General features: G+C 44.8%; 2 protein-coding genes across 2 annotated transcripts in view; one reads left to right on the top strand and one right to left on the bottom strand.

Annotated features, from left to right (window-relative positions):
- LOC135511948 (cytohesin-3-like) overlaps positions 1–18,149 on the bottom strand; it is a 54,626-nt gene that overhangs the window by 19,519 nt on the left and 16,958 nt on the right. Inside the window, exons 4-7 of the mRNA XM_064933483.1 lie at positions 16,660–16,726; positions 16,224–16,342; positions 3,203–3,283; positions 2,921–3,033 (exon numbers count right to left, since the gene is read on the bottom strand). Coding sequence (XP_064789555.1) covers positions 2,921–3,033; positions 3,203–3,283; positions 16,224–16,342; positions 16,660–16,726 — 380 coding nt within the window. The remainder of the gene's footprint in view (positions 1–2,920; positions 3,034–3,202; positions 3,284–16,223; positions 16,343–16,659; positions 16,727–18,149) is intronic.
- Positions 1–18,149, top strand: part of LOC135511945 (ubiquitin carboxyl-terminal hydrolase 42-like) — an 81,218-nt gene that overhangs the window by 51,338 nt on the left and 11,731 nt on the right. The window lies entirely within an intron of this gene.

Genomic DNA, 18,149 nt, shown 5'->3' with positions numbered 1-18,149 from the left:
TTCAAACTACCTGTGAGTTCTCCCTGACGAAGACCATGCAGCCGAAACGCGTCAGTTATTAATCTTTGTTTACATTGAACATGCCATACAAATAAAGATTTTTTTATTAATTATATGAAGAGTGCCTTGGTCCTCCTTTTTGATGACCCGTGAGTTATGGGCTGCTGCACTTAACAATCAGAAAAAAAGGAACTTGCGTCCCTATTCCAAGTCTATTGGTATAAGAAATGCAAAAAAATAGAATGTCCAGCTAGCTATTCTAGTCTAAAGAGCGGCCAGCGGAGCACAGGTGCCTGTGTATTGTGCAAGAGGTTAGAAACTTATATTTAGCCAATTAATGATGCGTTATGCATACAGTGGCTTGCGAAAGTATTCACCCCCTTGGCATTTTTCCTATTTTGTTGCCTTACAACCTGGAATTAAAATAGATTTGAGGGTTTGTATCATTTCATTTACACAACATGCCTACCGCTTTGAAGATGCAAAATATTTATTGTGAAACAAACAAGACAAAAAAAATGGCAAACTTGAGCATGCGTAACTATTCACCCCCCCAAGTCAATACTTTGTAGAGCAACCTTTTGCAGCTATTACAGCTGCAAGTCTCTTGGGTTATTTCTCTTTATGCTTGGCACATCTAGCCACTGGGATTTTTGCCCTTTCTTCAAGGCAAAACTGCTCCAGCGCCTTCAAGTTGGATGGGGTCCGCTGGTGTACAGGAATCTTTAAGTCATAGCACAGATTCTCAATTGGATTGAGGTCTGGGCTTTGACTAGGCCATTCCAAGACATTTCAATGGTATCCCTTAAACCACTTGAGTGTTGCATTAGCAGTATGCTTAGAGTCATTGTCCTGAAGGAAGGTGAACCTCTGTCCCAGTCTCAAATCTCTGGACGACTGAAACAGGTTTCCCCTCAAGAATTTCCCTGTATTTAGCACCATCCATCATTCTGACCAGTTTCTCCAGTCCCTGCTGATGAACAACATCCTCACAGCATAATGCTGCCGCCAACATGCTTCACTGTGGGGATGGGGGGGGGGGGGGGGTGTTCTCGGGGTGATGAGAGGTGTTGGGTTTACGCCAGACATAGCATTTTCCTTGATGGCCAAAAAGCTCAATTATAGTCTGACCAGAGTACCTAATTCCATATGCTTGGGGGAGTCTCCCACATGCCTTTTGGTGAACACCAAACGTGTTTGCTTATTTTTTTCTTTAAGCAATGGCTTTTTTGTGGCCACTCTTCCGTAAAGCCCAGGTCTGTGGAGTGTATGGCTTAAAGTGGTTCTATGGACAGATACTCCAATCTCCGCTGTGGAGCTTTGCAGCTCCTTCAGTCATCTTTGGTCTCTTTGCTGCCTCTGATTAATGCCCTCCTTGCCTGGTCCGTGAGTTTTGGTGGGCGGCCCTCTCTTGGCAAGTTTGTTGTGGTGCCATATTATTTCCATATTTAAAAAAAATAAATGTATTTAATGGTGCTCTGTGGGATGTTCAAAGTTTCTGATATTTTCTTTTTATAACCCAACCCTGATCTGTACTTCTCCACAACTTTGTCCCTGACCTGTTTGGAGAGCTCCTTGGTCTTCATGGTGGTGCCCCTTGCTTAGTGGTGTTGCAGACTCTGGGACCTTTCAGAACAGATGTGTATATATACACTGAGATCATGTGACACTTAAATAAAGTTCACCTGTGTGCAATATAACTAACTATGTGACATCTGAAGGTAATTGGTTGCACCAGATCTTATTTAGGGGCTTCATAGCAAAAGGGGGTGAATACATACGCACGCACCACTTTTCAGTTTGGTTGTTTTTTTGTTTTTTTTATAAGTTATTTTTCATTTCACGTCAACAATTTGGACTATTTTGTGTGTGTCCATTACATGAAATCCAAATAAACATCCACTTAAATTACAGGTTGTAATGCAACAAAATAGGACAAATGCCAAGGGGGATGAATACTTTTGCAAGGCACCGTAATAAGGCTAATACGACATTGAATGTATTACCTGAAAGAGGTAGGCTAGGACATCTAGAGTAGAGTAAGAGAGAGAGAGAGACTGCTCACACATGCACCACTTTAAAGCAACGATATTCAAGCGATAGGTTGTTGTTGTTTTTGAGGCAATAAAAAAAGCCAGATGGAGATGGGTAAATTAGACGCGCATTGGGTCTTTATATTACTGTAGCATAGGCTATGCTGCAACAAATGTAGGCCTTCATGTCACAAGAAAAAAAGTGACCATGATGAGATGATAGCTCTACATGCATGGTGAACTGTGCTCCATACTGAGATGGGTCTGTCCCCACCCTGAGCATTGATTCATCATGCAGAGGCTGTAGAGAAGTCAGATTTAGACATTGCATAGGCTATAATTGAACGGTTCTAATTCAAGCTATACTGTTTATATAAATCATTTATTATAATTTACCGGTTTCTCGCAGTTATCCCAGGGAAAGGTAGTGGTTTTGGGCAGTAAATTTCAGTAACCAGGTTCCTGCTATTCAACACACACACCCACTCCCCCTCCACACACACACCCACAACCCCTCCGGGAATGAATACAGATATTGCAAATCTAATAATGTTGATGACTGGGTTCTTTAACAGCGCTACAGTAGTCTCATCCAATGCTGGTGTATTTCATACATCGTTTTGCTTACATGGCCGCCTGGACGGATGTTCTGGTGGCTAAATACTTGTTGTTCAGTCCCCATGTGAACTTTTGACCCAGGACATAATTGAATAACAAGGCTGAGGGTGTCATACACCCACAGCAGTCAAAACGCTGCTACATTAAAACACATATGAACTTTCTGTAAGTCCCAAATGGCACCCTATTCCCTATATAGTATACGACTATGGGCCCTGGTCAAAAGTACCATTTGGGAGGTAGACAGTGTTGAATGCTGAGAATCAGACCTGTTGACTGGAACACCCCAGGGTTGCAGCTGCAGTACCGCGAGGCAAACGCCTCCATCATCCGGTCAATTTTCTGAGCCTCACCAGGTAGACGAAAACTCCACAGGAACTGCCTGCAACAGACAGAGCAGAAACATTGACACTTAGCACCTCATTGAACACAATTTTCAATATCAGTATTGTGTGTGTACCATATAGAGGAATAAACGTCTCCATCATTTCCTTATAATGCCAGTTTTGTGCAGTTTGTTCCCTGTTAGATGAGAGAAACACATAGCTCACCTTAAGGCCTGGACGAGGTTGAGGTCAGCAAACTCATGAAGGTCTACGAACGCCTGTAGTACATCGAGGTTAAACTCATCTCTGGGGACACAAGGACATGTAATCCCATCAGGAAATGCTTTTTCCTCAAGGCATTTTTCCAGAGCAAGGAATGGGAATATTATCAAGGGAATATAAAGTGTCCTGGAGAAGAGATGGAATAGTTGCACACACAGGTTGAGCCCAGAAGGGGGAAACAATATTTCCACTGTGAATGTTCTTTTGTCCAAGCAGATGCTTTTTCCTTTGAATCCCAGACATATGTCTGCCTTCATTGACGTACAAAGCAGCGCTGCAAGAGTCTGGAAGCAATCTAATAGCTGGCCGACTGAAATGGATTCCAATACCTCGTGGAGCTGGCCTACTGAAATGGATCCCAATACCTCGTGGAGCTGGCCTACTGAAATGGATCCCAATACCTCGAGGAGCTGGCCTACTGAAATGGATCCCAATACCTCGAGGAGCTGGCCTACTGAAATGGATCCCAATACCTCGAGGAGCTGGCCTACTGAAATGGATCCCAATACCTCGAGGAGCTGGCCTACTGAAATGGATCCCAATACCTCGAGGAGCTGGCCTACTGAAATGGATCCCAATACCTCGAGGAGCTGGCCTACTGAAATGGATCCCAATACCTCGAGGAGCTGGCCTACTGAAATGGATCCCAATACCTCGAGGAGCTGGCCTACTGAAATGGATCCCAATACCTCGAGGAGCTGGCCTACTGAAATGGATCCCAATACCTCGAGGAGCTGGCCTACTGAAATGGATCCCAATACCTCGAGGAGCTGGCCTACTGAAATGGATCCCAATACCTCGTGGAGCTGGCCTACTGAAATGGATCCCAATACCTCGTGGAGCTGGCCTACTGAAATGGATCCCAATACCTCGTGGAGCTGGCCTACTGAAATGGATCCCAATACCTCGAGGAGCTGGCCTACTGAAATGGATCCCAATACCTCGTGGAGCTGGCCTACTGAAATGGATCCCAATACCTCGAGGAGCTGGCCTACTGAAATGGATCCCAATACCTCGAGGAGCTGGCCTACTGAAATGGATTCCAATACCTCGAGGAGCTGGCATGGTCCAGAATGCATTTGATTGATGAAAAACAAGACACAGAATCCAGACACAGGAGCCTTCTGTGCGAAAGATTTGTTGCAGCTCCAAAGGGGAGTTTGAGAGAAAGTCGACATCACCTTTGAAGCCATGTGGCCTGTGGTTCTCTGATGTTGTTTATGTAACATCCATTTGAATGTTCGAGTTTGAACACTCATTGTGTTATACACTGCTCAAAAAAATAAAAGGGAACACTTAAACAACACAATGTAACTCCAAGTCAATCACACTTCTGTGAAATCAAACTGTCCACTTAGGAAGCAACACTGATTGACAATAAATTTCACATGCTGTAGAGCAAATGGAATAGACAACAGGTGGAAATTATAGGCAATTAGCAAGACACCCCCAATAAAGGAGTGGTTCTGCAGGTGGTAAACACAGACCAATTCTCAGTTCCTATCCTTCCTGGCTGATGTTTTGGTCACTTTTGAATGCTGGCGGTGCTTTCACTCTCGTGGTAGCATGAGACGGAGTCTACAACCCACACAAGTGGCTCAGGTAGTGCAGCTCATCCAGGATGGCACATCAATGCGAGCTGTGGCAAGAAGGTTTGCTGTGTCTGTCAGCGTAGTGTCCAGAGCATGGAGGCGCTACCAGGAGACAGGCCAATACATCAGGAGACGTGGAAAAGGCCGTAGGAGGGCAACAACCCAGCAGCAGGACCACTACCTCCACCTTTGTGCAAGGAGGAGCAGGAGGAGCACTGCCAGAGCCCTGCAAAATGACCTCCAGCAGGCCACAAATGTGCATGCGTCTGCTCAAACGGTCAGAAACAGACTCCATGAGGGTGGTATGAGGGCCCGACGTCCACAGGTGGGGGTTGTGCTTATAGCCCAACACCGTGCAGGACGTTTGGCATTTGCCAGAGAACACCAAGATTGGCAAATTCGCCACTGGCGCCCTGTGCTCTTCACAGATGAAAGCAGGTTCACACTGAGCACATGTGACAGACGTGACAGAGTCTGGAGACGCTGTGGAGAACGTTCTACTGCCTGCAACATCCTCCAGCATGACCGGTTTGGCGGTGGGTCAGTCATGGTGTGGGGTGGCATTTCTTTGGGGGGCCGCACAGCCCTCCATGTGCTCGCCAGAGGTAGCCTGACTGCCATTAGGTACCGAGATGAGATCCTCAGACCCCTTGTGAGACCATATGCTGGTGCGGTTGGCCCTGAGTTTCTCCTAATGCAAGACAATGCCGGACCTCATGTGACTGGAGTGTGTCAGCAGTTCCTGCAAGAGAAAGGCATTGATGCTATGGACTGGCCCACCCATTCCCCAGACCTGAATCCAATTGAGCACATTTGGGACATCATGTCTCGCTCCATCCACCAACGTTGAATCCAACGTTGCACCACAGACTGTCCAGGAGTTGGCGGAAGCTTTAGTCCAGGTTTGGGAGGAGATCCCTCAGGAGACCATCCGCCACCTCATCAGGAGCATGCCCAGGCGTTGTAGGGAGGTCATACAGGCACGTGGAGGCCACACACACACACACACACTACTGAGCCTAATTTTGACTTGTTTTAAGGACATTACATCAAAGTTGGATCAGCCTGTAGTGTGGTTTTCCACTTTAATTTTGAGTGTCACTCCAAATCCAGACCTCCATGGGTTGATAAATTTGATTTCCATTGATAATTTTTGTGTGATTTTGTTGTCAGCACATTCAACTATGTAAAGAAAAAAGTATTTAATAAGAATTTTTTTGAGCAGTGTATATATAAATTAATAAAATCACTCAAACTTCAGAAGGCAACCAAACAAAGTTAAGTAAAAAGAGAAATATTTAAGAAAGAATCTCTTCTAAAGAACCAATCATACTAATAAAAACAGTTGTATTATTGATGTACTACAGAATTTTGTCAATATCTCACTTAAAACATTAATCTGAGAAAATCTAAACTTATATTGTATCAACAGGAGTTAAGAAAAGCGTGGAAATCAGGACAAGATTACCAAACATTGATCAAAGACTCCATCTGATTGTGTCATTCAAGACACTCCCACTCCCTTACAGAAAAAACATTTGAAATCCACATGTGTTTCACATGACAACATGCAAAAGCAACATGTGATACAACACGTGAAAACGTTAACGCGCAAAATACATTTGACAACCTGGGGATGCAAAATTAACGTTTTTCACATGTAAAACAGAGTCCGATGTTCACATGTGAGAGTCCGATGTTCACGTGTGAAAATCCAATTTCACATGTGAATCTTCAATTCTTCAATGTGAGGTGAAAACATGTTATTGTCCTCACATGTGAAACTAAATTTAATACATATGATTATATTTAATTAGCATTTTCATGTGTTTTTTTTGTAAGGGAAGAAATTAAATGTTATGGGGGTTAAGGGAAGTGGAATGCTGTGTAAAAAATAAAAAATAACTTTAATTAATGACATTATGAATTTCAATATTACCCCACCTGGGATTTGGGGTATGATAATCTTTGTTGCACCACAAAGTCTGTAGCATTCTCAGATGTCCCCTACACATTCATGACCTATAGTACATCTCTACACTGAGCAGCAGAGTGCCATCTGACTGCTATTTTAGTTATCAGTTAGTTATCAGTTAATCTGATTATTCTCTCAACATAACTTGAGGGTTTTCTGTATAGTTGTCTAATGTTGGTGGGGCATATTATTCTGGATTAATGATACTCATGTATCACTATGACAAATATAGTTTTTCTTCAGAGTATTTTCAACAACGCTGAGATTTACTTTGAAGTCCAAAGTGTAGGAATACAGGTGAAAAATCAGTTAACACAGACATTGTGGCATAGCAGGAAGATCGGAATGCCGTGAACCAAGAGGTTGTGGGTTCAAATCCCAGGTGACGACATGTTGAATAATAGTTACTGTATAAATAAACATACAGTGTAATCATATGGTAAAGTGTGTCAAATACAGGGCATTCGGAAATTATTCAGACCCCTTGACTTCTTCCACATTGTTACATTACAGCCTTATTCTAAAATGAATTAGAATTGTTCCCCCCCCCCAATCTACACACAATACTGCGACTATTTTTTTGATGTTCCGGTGACATCCTATCCACTGTTCAGGGAATCGCCATTAATCCACGTGATAAATTATGTGATCATATATGAAATACCATTACATGTGAAATGTTCCAAAACCACATGGTTTTACATGTGCAAAACGTGAAAATCCGTTACCTTCCATAAGGGTTCATCTCTCTCACACATCTGTAATTACAATGTGACAGACAATGTGGACACCCCTTCAAATTAGTGGATTCGGCTATTTCAGCCACACCCGTTGCTGACAGGTGTATAAAATCGAACACACAGCCATCCAATTTCCATAGACAAACATTGTCAGTAGACTGGCCTTACTGAAGAGCTCAGTGACTTTCAACATGCCAAGTGGTAGGCCACACAAGCTCACAGAAGGGGACTGCCGAGTGCTGAAGAGCGTAGCGCATAAAAATAGTCTGTCCTCGCTTGCAGCACTCACTACAGAGTTCCAAACTGCCTCTAGAAGCAACGTAAGCACAAGAACTGTTCATGGTGAGCTTCATGAAAGCACTATGCACAATGCCAAGTGTCGGCTGGAGTGGTGTAAAGCTCACAGCCATTGGACTCTGGAGCAGTGGAAATCTGTTCTCTGGAGTGATGAAACACGCATTCCCATCTGGCAGTTCAACGGACAAATCTGGGCTTTGGCGGATGCAAGGAGAACGCTACATGCCCGAATGCAACTGGAAAGTTTGGTGGAGGAGGAATAACGTTCTGGGGCTATTTTTCCTGTTTCGGGCTAGGCCCCTTAGTTCCAGTGAAGGGAAACCTTAACACTACAGCAAGACAATGCCCTCGTGCACAAAGCGAGGTCCATGTAAAATTGGTTTGTCGAGATCAGTGTGGAAGAACTTGACTGTCCTGCAAAAAGCTCTAACCTCAACCCTATCGAACACCTTTGGGATGAATTGGAACGTCGACTGCAAGCCAGGCCTAATCACCTAACATCAGTGCCTCACCTCACTAATGCTCGTGGCTGAATGATCGCAAGTCCCCGCTGCAATGTTCCAACATCTAGTGGAAAGCCTTCCCAGAAGAGTGGTGTCTGTTATAGCAGCAAAGGGGGGGGGGGGGGGGGGGGGGGCAACTCCATCACCCTCATCCTACTCCTCCTCTGTTCCTCAGGTGATGTGGAGGTAAACCCAGGCCTTGCATGTCCCCAGGCACCCTCATTTGTTGCCTTCTGTGATCGAAAAAGCCTTGGTTTCATGCATGTCAACATCAGAAGCCTCCTCCCTAAGTTTTTTTTACTCACTGCTTTAGCACACTCTGCCAACCCTGATGTCCTTGCCGTGTCTGAATCCTGGCTTAGGAAGGCCACCAAAAATTGTGAGATTTCCATACCCAACTATAACACTTTCCGTCAAGATAGAACTGCCAAAGGGGGAGGAGTTGCAATCTACTGCAGAGATAGCCTGCAAAGTTCTGTCATACGTTCTAGGTCTATGCCCATACAGTTTGAACTTCTCATTTTAAAAATTAATCTCTCCAGAAATAAGTCTCTCACGGTTGCTGCCTGCTACCGACCCAGCTGTGCCCTGGACAACATCTGAATTGATCGCCCCCATCTAGCTTCAGAGTTTGTTCAGTTAGGTGACCTAAACTGGGATATGCTTAACACCCCGGCAGTCCTACAATCTAAGCTAGATGCCCTCAAACTCACAAATGATCAAGGAACCCACCAGGTACAACCCTAAATCCGTAAATATGGGCACCCTAATTGACATTATCCTGACCAACTTGCCCTCCAAATACACCTCTGCTGTCTTCAATCAGGATCTCAGCGATCACTGCCTCATTGCCTGTATCCGCTACGGGTCCGCGGTCAAACGACCACCCCTCATCACTGTCAAACGCTCCCTCAAACACTTCTGCTAGCAGGCCTTTCTAATCAACCTGGCCCGGGTATCCTGGAAGGATATTGACCTCATCCCGTCAGTTGAGGATGCCTGGTCATTCTTTAAAAGTAACTTCCTCACCATCTTAGACAAGCATGCTCCATTCAAAAAATGCAGAACTAAGAACAGATAGCCCTTGGTTCACTCCAGACCTGACTACCCTCGACCATCACAAAAACATCCTGTGGCGGACTGCAATAGCTTTGAATAGTCCCCTCCATATGCAACTGTTCAGGGAAGTCAGGAACCAATACACGCAGTCTGTCAGGAAAGCAAAGGCCAGATTTTTCAAGCAGAAATTTGCTTCTCCTTTACCCAAATCCAGATAACAGATGTTCTGAAAGAGCTGCAAATCCTGGACCCATAAAAATCAGCTGGTCTTGACAATCTGGACCCTCTATTTCTGAAACTGTCCGCCGCCATTGTCGCAACCCCTATTACCAGCATGTTCAACCTCTCCTTCGTATCATCTGAGATCCTCTAGGATTGGAAAGCTGCCGCGGTCATCCCCCTCTTCAAAGGGGGAGACACCCTGGACACAAACTGTTACAGACCTATATCCATCCTGCCCTGCCTAAGGTCTTCGAAAGCCAAGTCAACAAACAGATCACTGACCATCTCGAATCCCACCGTACCTTCTCCGCTTTGCAATCCGGTTTCCGAGCTGGTCACGGGTGCACCTCAGCCACGCTCAAGGTATTAAACAATATCATAACCGCCATCGATAAAAGACAGTACTGTGCAGCCGTCTTCATTGACCAGGCCAAGGCTTTCGACTCTGTCAATCACCATATTCTTATCGACAGACTCTGTAGCCTAGGTTTTTCTAATGACTGCCTTGCCTGGTTCACCAACTACTTTGCAGAAAGAGTTCAGTGTGTCAAATCGGAGGGCATGTTGTCCGGTCCTCTGGCAGTCTCTATGGGGGTACCACAGGGTTCAATTCTCGGGCCGACTCTTTTCTCTGTATATATCAATGATGTTGCTCTTGCTGCGGGCGATTCCCTGATCCACCTCTACGCAGACGACACCATTCTGTATACTTCTGGCCCTTCCTTGGACACTGTGCTATCTAACCTCCAAACGAGCTTCAATGCCATACAACACTCCTTCCGTGGCCTCCAACTGCTCTTAAACGCTAGTCAAACCAAATGCATGCTTTTCAACTGTTCGCTGCCTGCACACGCACGCCCGACTAGCATCACCACCCTGGATGGTTCCGACCTAGAATATGTGGACATCTATAAGTACCTAGGTGTCTGGCTAGACTGCAAACTCTCCTTCCAGACTCGTATCAAACATCTCCAATCCAAAATCAAATCTAGAGTCGGCTTTCTATTTCGCAACAAAGCCTCCTTCACTCACTCCGCAAAACTTACCCTAGTAAAACTGACTATCCTACCGATCCTCGACTTCGGCGATGTCATCTACAAAATAGCTTCCAATACTCTACTCAGCAAACTGGATGCAGTTTATCACAGTGCCATCCGTTTTGTTACTAAAGCACCTTATACCACCCACCACTGCGACCTGTATGCTCCAGTCGGCTGGCCCTCGCTACATGTTCGTCGCCAGACCCACTGGCTCCAGGTCATCTACAAGTCTATGCTAGGTAAAGCGCCGCCTTATCTCAGTTCACTGGTCACAATGACAACACCCACCCGTAGCATGCGCTCCAGCAGGTGTATCTCACTGATCATCCTTAAAACCAAAACCTAATTTGGCCGAATTTCCTTCCAGTTCTCTACTGCCTGCGACTGGAATGAATTGCAAAAATCTCTGAAGTTGGAGACTTATCTCCCTCCCCAACTTTAAACATCTGCTATCTGGCGGGCTTACCGATTGCTGCAGCTGTACATAGTCCATCGGTATATAGCCCACTCAATTTACTTACCTCATCCCCATACTGCTTTTATTTTATTTACTTTTATGCTCTCTTGCACACCAGTATCTCTACCTGCACATGTTCATCTGATCATTTGTCACTCGTGTTAATCTGCTAAATTGTAATTATTCACTCCTATGGCCTATTTATTGCCTACCTCCTCATGCCTTTTGCACACAATGTACACTGCTCCAAAAAATAAAAAGGGAACACTAAAATAACACATCCTTGATCTGAATGAAGTATTCTTCTTAATTTTTTTTTTCTTTAAATAGTTGAATGTGCTGACAACAAAATCACACAAAAATGGAAATCAAATTTATCAACACATGGAGGTCTAGATTTGGAGTCACACTCAAAATTAAAGTGGAAAACCACACTACAGGCTGATCCAACTTTGATATAATGTCCTTAAAACAAGTCAAAATGAGGCTCAGTAGTGTGTGTGTGGCCTCCACGTGACTGTATGACCTCCCTACAACGCCAGGGCATGCTTCAGATGAGGTGGCGGATGGTCTCCTGAGGGATCTCCTCCTAGACCTGGACTAAAGCATCTGAAAACTCCTGGATAGTCTGTGGTGCAACGTGGCATTGGTAGATGGAGCGAGACATGATGTCCCAGATGTGCTCAATTGGATTCAGGTCTGGGTAAAAGGCAGGCCAGTCCACAGTATCAATGCCTTCCTCTTGCAGGAACTGCTGACACACTCCAGCCACATGAGCATTGTCTTGCATTAGGAGGAACCCAGGGCCAACCGCACCAGGATATGGTCTCACAAGGGGTCTGAGGATCTCATCTCGGTACCTAATGGCAGTCCGGCTACCTCTGGCGAGTACATGGAGGGCTGTGCGGCCCCCCAAAGAAATGCCACCCCACATCATGACTGATCTATCGCCAAACCGGTCATGCTGGAGGATGTTGCAGGCAGCAGAACGTTCTCCACGGCGTCTCCAGACTCTGCCACGTCTGTCACGTGCTCAGTGTGAACCTGCTTTCATCTGTGAAGAGCACAGGGCGCCAGTGGCGAATTTGCCAATCTTGGTGTTCTCTGGCAAATGCCAAACTTCCTGCACGGTGTTGGTCTGTAAGCACAACCCCCACCTGTGGATGTCGGGCCCTCATACCACCCTCATGGAGTCTGTTTCAAACCGTTTGAGCAGATACATGCACATTTGTGGCCTGCTGGAGGTCATTTTGCAGGGCTCTGGCAGTGCTCCTCCTGCTCCTCCTTGCACAAAGGCGGAGGTAGCGGTCCTGCTGCTCGTTTGTTGCCCTCCTACGGCCTCCTCCACGTCTCTTGATGTACTGGCCTGTCTCCTGGTAGCGCCTCCATGCTCTGGACACTACGCTGACAGACACAGCAAACCTTCTTGCCACAGCTCGCATTGATGTGCCATCCTGTCAGTCTCATGCTACCACAAGAGTGAAAGCACCGCCAGCATTCACAAGTGACCAAAACATCAGCCAGGAAGCATAGGAACTGAGAAGTGGTCTGTAGTCACCACCTGCAGAATCACTCCTTTATTGGGGGTATCTTGCTAATTGCCTATAATTTCCACCTGTTGTCTATCCATTTGCACAACAGCATGTGACATGTATTGTCAATCAGTGTTGCTTCCGAAGTGGATCTGTGATTTCACAGAAGTGTGATTGACTTGGAGTTACATTGTGTTGTTTAAGTGTTCCCTTTATTTTTTTGAGCAGTGTATATAGATTTTTTCCCCCCTACTATGTTATTGACTTGTTTATTGTTCTACTCCATGTGCAACCCTGTGTTGTTGTCTGTTCACACTGCTATGCTTTATCTTGGCCAGGTCGCAGTTGCAAATGAGAACTTGTTCTCAACTAGCCTACCTGGTTAAATAAAGGTGAAATAAAAATAAAAATTATTGCCCATGGTTTTGGAATTAGATGTTTGACAAGCAGGTGTCCACATACTTTTGGTTGTGTAGTGAGTTATCTGTAGCTGCCAGCAGTGTTGTCTTTAAGTCATAAACTGCTGTATCTCCAGTCCCAAGCCGGCCCCCGACTTCTTACCTGAGAGTGTGTTTCTGCGCTGAGTTAAATGGGGAAATTAAGTATTTTTTTATGGCTAGTCAGGTGTTCAAAGTGGGGTGGCGAGACACCCACGACAAATCGTTGCTAAGGTGATTTGTATTCTGAGGGAACCAGGTGGCCACTTTCATCAATAAATCCAGAACATAATAACCCGTTGAGATCAAATCAAATCAAAGTGGGGTGGCGATGGCCTCAGAATCAGGGAACGAATGGACTAATCAAGAGGTGGACATAAATCTGCAACACGGGTTTATAAGTATGACAGGGAGGGAAACAGTATCTCTACTAGGCAGATACAGTGCCTTGCAAAAGTATTCACCCCCTTGTGTTTTTTCTATTTTGTTGCCTTACCAGCTGTAATTTAAATTGATTTTTATTTGGATTTCATGTAAATGGACAAAATAGTTCAAATCGATGAAGTGAAAATAAATGACTGTTGTAAAAAAATAAAAACTGAAAAGTGGTGCGTGCGTATGTATTCACCCCCTTTTCTATGAAGCCCCTAAATAAGATCTGGTGCAACCAATTACCTTCAGAAGTCACATAATTAGTTTTAAAAAAACAGTCCACCTGTGTGCAATCTAAGTGCCACATGATCCGTCACATGATCTCAATATATATATATATATATTACACACACACACCTGTTCTGAAAGGCTCCAAAGTCTGTAACACCACTAAGAAGGGGCACTATGAAGACCAAGGAGCTCTCCAAACAGGTCAAGGACAAAGTTGTGAAGTACAGATCAGGGTTGGGTTATAAAAGAAATATCTGAAACTTTAGACATCCCACGGAGCACCATTAAATCCATTATTCAAAAATGTAAAGAATACGGCACCACATCAAACCTGCCAAGAGAGGGCCACCCACCAAAACTCACAGGCCAGGCAAGGAGGGCATTAATCAGAGAGGCAACAAAGAGACCATAGATGGCCCTGAAGGAGCTGCAAAGCTCCACAGCGGAGATTGGAGTATCTGTCCATTGGACCACTTTAAGCCATACACTCCACAGAGCTGGGCTTTACAGAAGAGTGGCCACAAAAAAGGCATTGTTTAACTTCGTCGATATAGGGGGCGCTCTTTTAATTTTTGGATAAAAAAACGTTCCCGTTTTAAACAAGATATTTTGTCATGAAAAGATGCTCGACTATGCATATAATTGACAGCTTTGGAAAGAAAACACTCTGACATTTCCAAAAATGCAAAGATATTATCTGTGAGTGCCACAGAACTAATGCTACAGGCGAAACCAAGATGAAATTTCATACAGGAAATGCCCCAGATTTTGAATGCGCTGTGTTCCAATGCCTCCTTATATCGCTGTGAATGCACCAGGAATGAGCCTACACTTTCTGTCATTTCCCCAAGGTGTCTGCAGCATTGTGACGTATTTGTAGGCATATCATTGGAAGATTGACCATAAGAGACTACATTTACCAGGTGTCTGCTTGGTGTCCTCCGTCGAAATTATTGCACAATCTCCAGCTGCGTGCATTTTTCCATTTTCTTCAGAGGAGAAACACAACTGCCACGAATGATTTATCATCGAATAGATATGTGAAAAACTCCTTGAGTATTGATTCTAAACAACGTTTGCCATGTTTCTGTCGATATTATGGAGTTCATTTGGAAAAAAGTTTGGCGTTTTAATGACTGAATTTTTAGTTTCTTTTCTTAGCCAAACGTGATGAACAAAACGGAGCAATTTCTCCTACACAAATAATATTTTTGGAAAAACTGAACATTTGCTATCTAACTGAGAGTCTCCTCATTGAACACATCCAAAGTTCTTCAAAGGTAAATGATTTTATTTGAATGCTTTTCTTGTTTTGTGAAAATGTTGCCTGCTGAATGCTAAGCTAATGCTATGCTAGCTATCAATACCTCTTACACAAATGCTTGTGTTAGCGATGGTTGAAAAGCATATTTTTGAAAATCTGAGATGACAGTGTTGTTAACAAAAGGCTAAGCTTGTGAGTGAATATATTTCTTTAATTTCATTTGCGATTTTCATGAATAGTTAACGTTGCGTTATGCTAATGAGCTTAAGGCTATGATTACGCTCCCGGATACGGGATTGCTCGACGCTAGAGGTTAAAGACACTAACACATTTAGTGTTTGTCCAAAGGCATGTGGGAGACTCCCCCAAACATATGGAAGAAGGTACTCTGGTCAGATGAGAATAAAATTGAGCTTCTTGGCCATCAAGGAAAACATTATGTCTGGTGCAAACCTAACACCTCATCACCCTGAGAACAACATCCCCACAGTGAAGCATGGTGGTGACAGCATAATGCTGTGGGGATGTTTTTCATCAGCAGGGACTGGGGAAACTGGTCAGAATGGAAGGAATGATGGATGGTGCTAAATACAGGGAAATTCTTGAGGGAAACCTGTTTCAGTCTTCCAGAGATTTGAGACTGGGACAGAGGTTCACCTTCCTTCAGGACAATGACCCTAAGCATACTGCTAAAGCAACACTCGAGTGGTCTAAGGGAAAACATTTAAATGTCTTGGAATGGCCTAGTCAAAGCCCAGACCTCAATCCAATTGAGAATCTGTGCTATGACTTAAAGATTGCTGTACACCAGCAGAACCCATTCAACTTGAAGGAGCTGGAGCAGTTTTTCCTTGAAGAAAGGGCAAAAATCCCAGTGGCTAGATGTGCCAAGCTTAGAGACATACCCCAAGAGACTTGCAGCTGTAATTACTGCAAAAGTTGGCTCTACAAAGTATTGACTTTGAGGGGGGGGATAGTTATGCACGCTCAAATTCTGTTTTTTTTTGTTTTTATTTCTTGTTTGTTTCACAATAAAAAAAATATTTTGTGTGGCATGTTGTGTAAATCAAATGATACAAACCCCGCAAAAATCTATTTTAATTCCAGGTTGTGAGGCAACATAATAGGAAAAATGCCAAGGGGGTGAATAATTGCACAAACCAATGTAGATGGGATGGCTTACCGCTCCCCTAAGTAATCTCCGATGACAGTCTTGTTCAGGCCCTCGCCCTTGTAGAGGAACTGAGAGATGTCTTCTGGGGTGTGCTGCAGAAGGTTGTTTTCCAGGAGAAACTGGATCCCCTGGAACACAAGATGGACGACAGACAGTGGACTGTTTATCTCAATCATTGGTGAATGATTCTATCAGAGCAGCAGTATATGACAGGGATCCATTACTAGACAACACCCAGAAAAGCCATTCCAGGACTGAAATAAAAGAGGACACCAAAGAAGCCTGGGCCATATGTACAAACGTAAAACATCACTTTTATAACACTGGGGTACATTACTGGACACAACCCCGCCAAAAGCTATCCCAGAGCTGAAATAAAAGACTGAAGATGTGGCCATCCCTGAACCCTGAGGCTCTGGTCATAAACATTTCAACCTGAAAATACCTTCTTAGGATCCATGTTGAATTTCTTCCTCCCCATGGCAATCTGTTTGTTCCTCTGTGTCATTTTGCTGTGAGACATGACATGGAAGAAAATCCATGAATAACCTTCTATTACAACCAACCAACTTAAAAAACAGCAACTTTACATGTAAAAAGGTATCGTTTCAACCTTCAGCTGTTCAGACAGACCCATTAGTGCTGTATACATTGAGCCAGATTGAATCAACTAATGATAGGAAACTGAGCAGGCTGATAGATGACATTATAAAATACACTGCTCAAAAAAATAAAGGGAACACTTAAACAACACAATGTAACTCCAAGTCAATCACACTTCTGTGAAATCAAACTGTCCACTTAGGAAGCAACACTGATTGACAATACATGTCACATGCTGTTGTGCAAATGGAATAGACAACAGGTGGAAATTATAGGCAATTAGCAAGACACCCCCAATAAAGGAGTGGTTCTGCAGGTGGTAACCACAGACCACTTCTCAGTTCCTATGCTTCCTGGCTGATGTTTTGGCCAGTTTTGAATGCTGGCGGTGCTTTCACTCTCGTGGAAGCATGAGATGGAGTCTACAACCCACACAAGTGGCTCAGGTAGTGCAGCTCATCCAAGATGGAACATCAATGCGAGCTGTGGCAAGAAGGTTTGCTGTGTTTGTCAGCGTTGTGTCCAGAGCATGGAGTCGCTACCAGGAGACAGGCCAGTATATCAGGAGACGTGGAGGAGGCCGTAGGAGGGCAACAACCCAGCAGCAGGACTGCTACCTCCGCCTTTGTGCAAGGAGGAGCAGGAGGAGCACTGCCAGAGCCCTGCAAAATGACCTCCAGCAGGCCACAAATGTGCATGTGTCTGCTCAAACGGTCAGAAACAGATTCCATGAGGGTGGTATGAGGGCCCGACATCCACAGGTGGGGGTTGTGCTTACAGCCCAACACCGTGCAGGACGTTTGGCATTTGCCAGAGAACACCAAGATTGGCAAATTCGCCACTGGCGCCCTGTGCTCTTCACAGATGAAAGCAGGTACACACTGAGCACGTGACAGACGTGACAGAGTCTGGAGACGCCGTGGAGAATGTTCTGCTGCCTGCAACATCCTCCAGTGTGACCGGTTTGGCGGTGGGTCAGTCATGGTGTGGGGTGGCATTTCTTTGGGGGGCCGCACAGCCCTCCATGTGCTCGCCAGAGGTAGCCTGACTGCCATTAGGTACCGAGATGAGATCCTCAGACCCCTTGTGAGACCATATCCTGGTGCGGTTGGCCCTGGGTTCCTCCTATTGCAAGACAATGCTAGACCTCATGTGGCTGGAGTGTGTCAGCAGTTCCTGTAAGAGGAAGGCATTGATGCTATGGACTGGCCCACCCATTCCCCAGACCTGAATCCAATTGAGCACATCTGGGACATCATGTCTTGCTCCATCCACCAACGCCACAGACTGTCCAGGAGTTGGCGGATGCTTTAGTCCAGGTCTGGGAGGAGA

The sequence above is a fragment of the Oncorhynchus masou genome, chromosome 24, assembly GCF_036934945.1.
Source record: "Oncorhynchus masou masou isolate Uvic2021 chromosome 24, UVic_Omas_1.1, whole genome shotgun sequence".
Lineage (NCBI taxonomy): Eukaryota > Metazoa > Chordata > Actinopteri > Salmoniformes > Salmonidae > Oncorhynchus > Oncorhynchus masou.
Note: the sequence above shows the minus strand (reverse complement) of the source record. Positions and strands in the feature narration are given on the sequence as shown.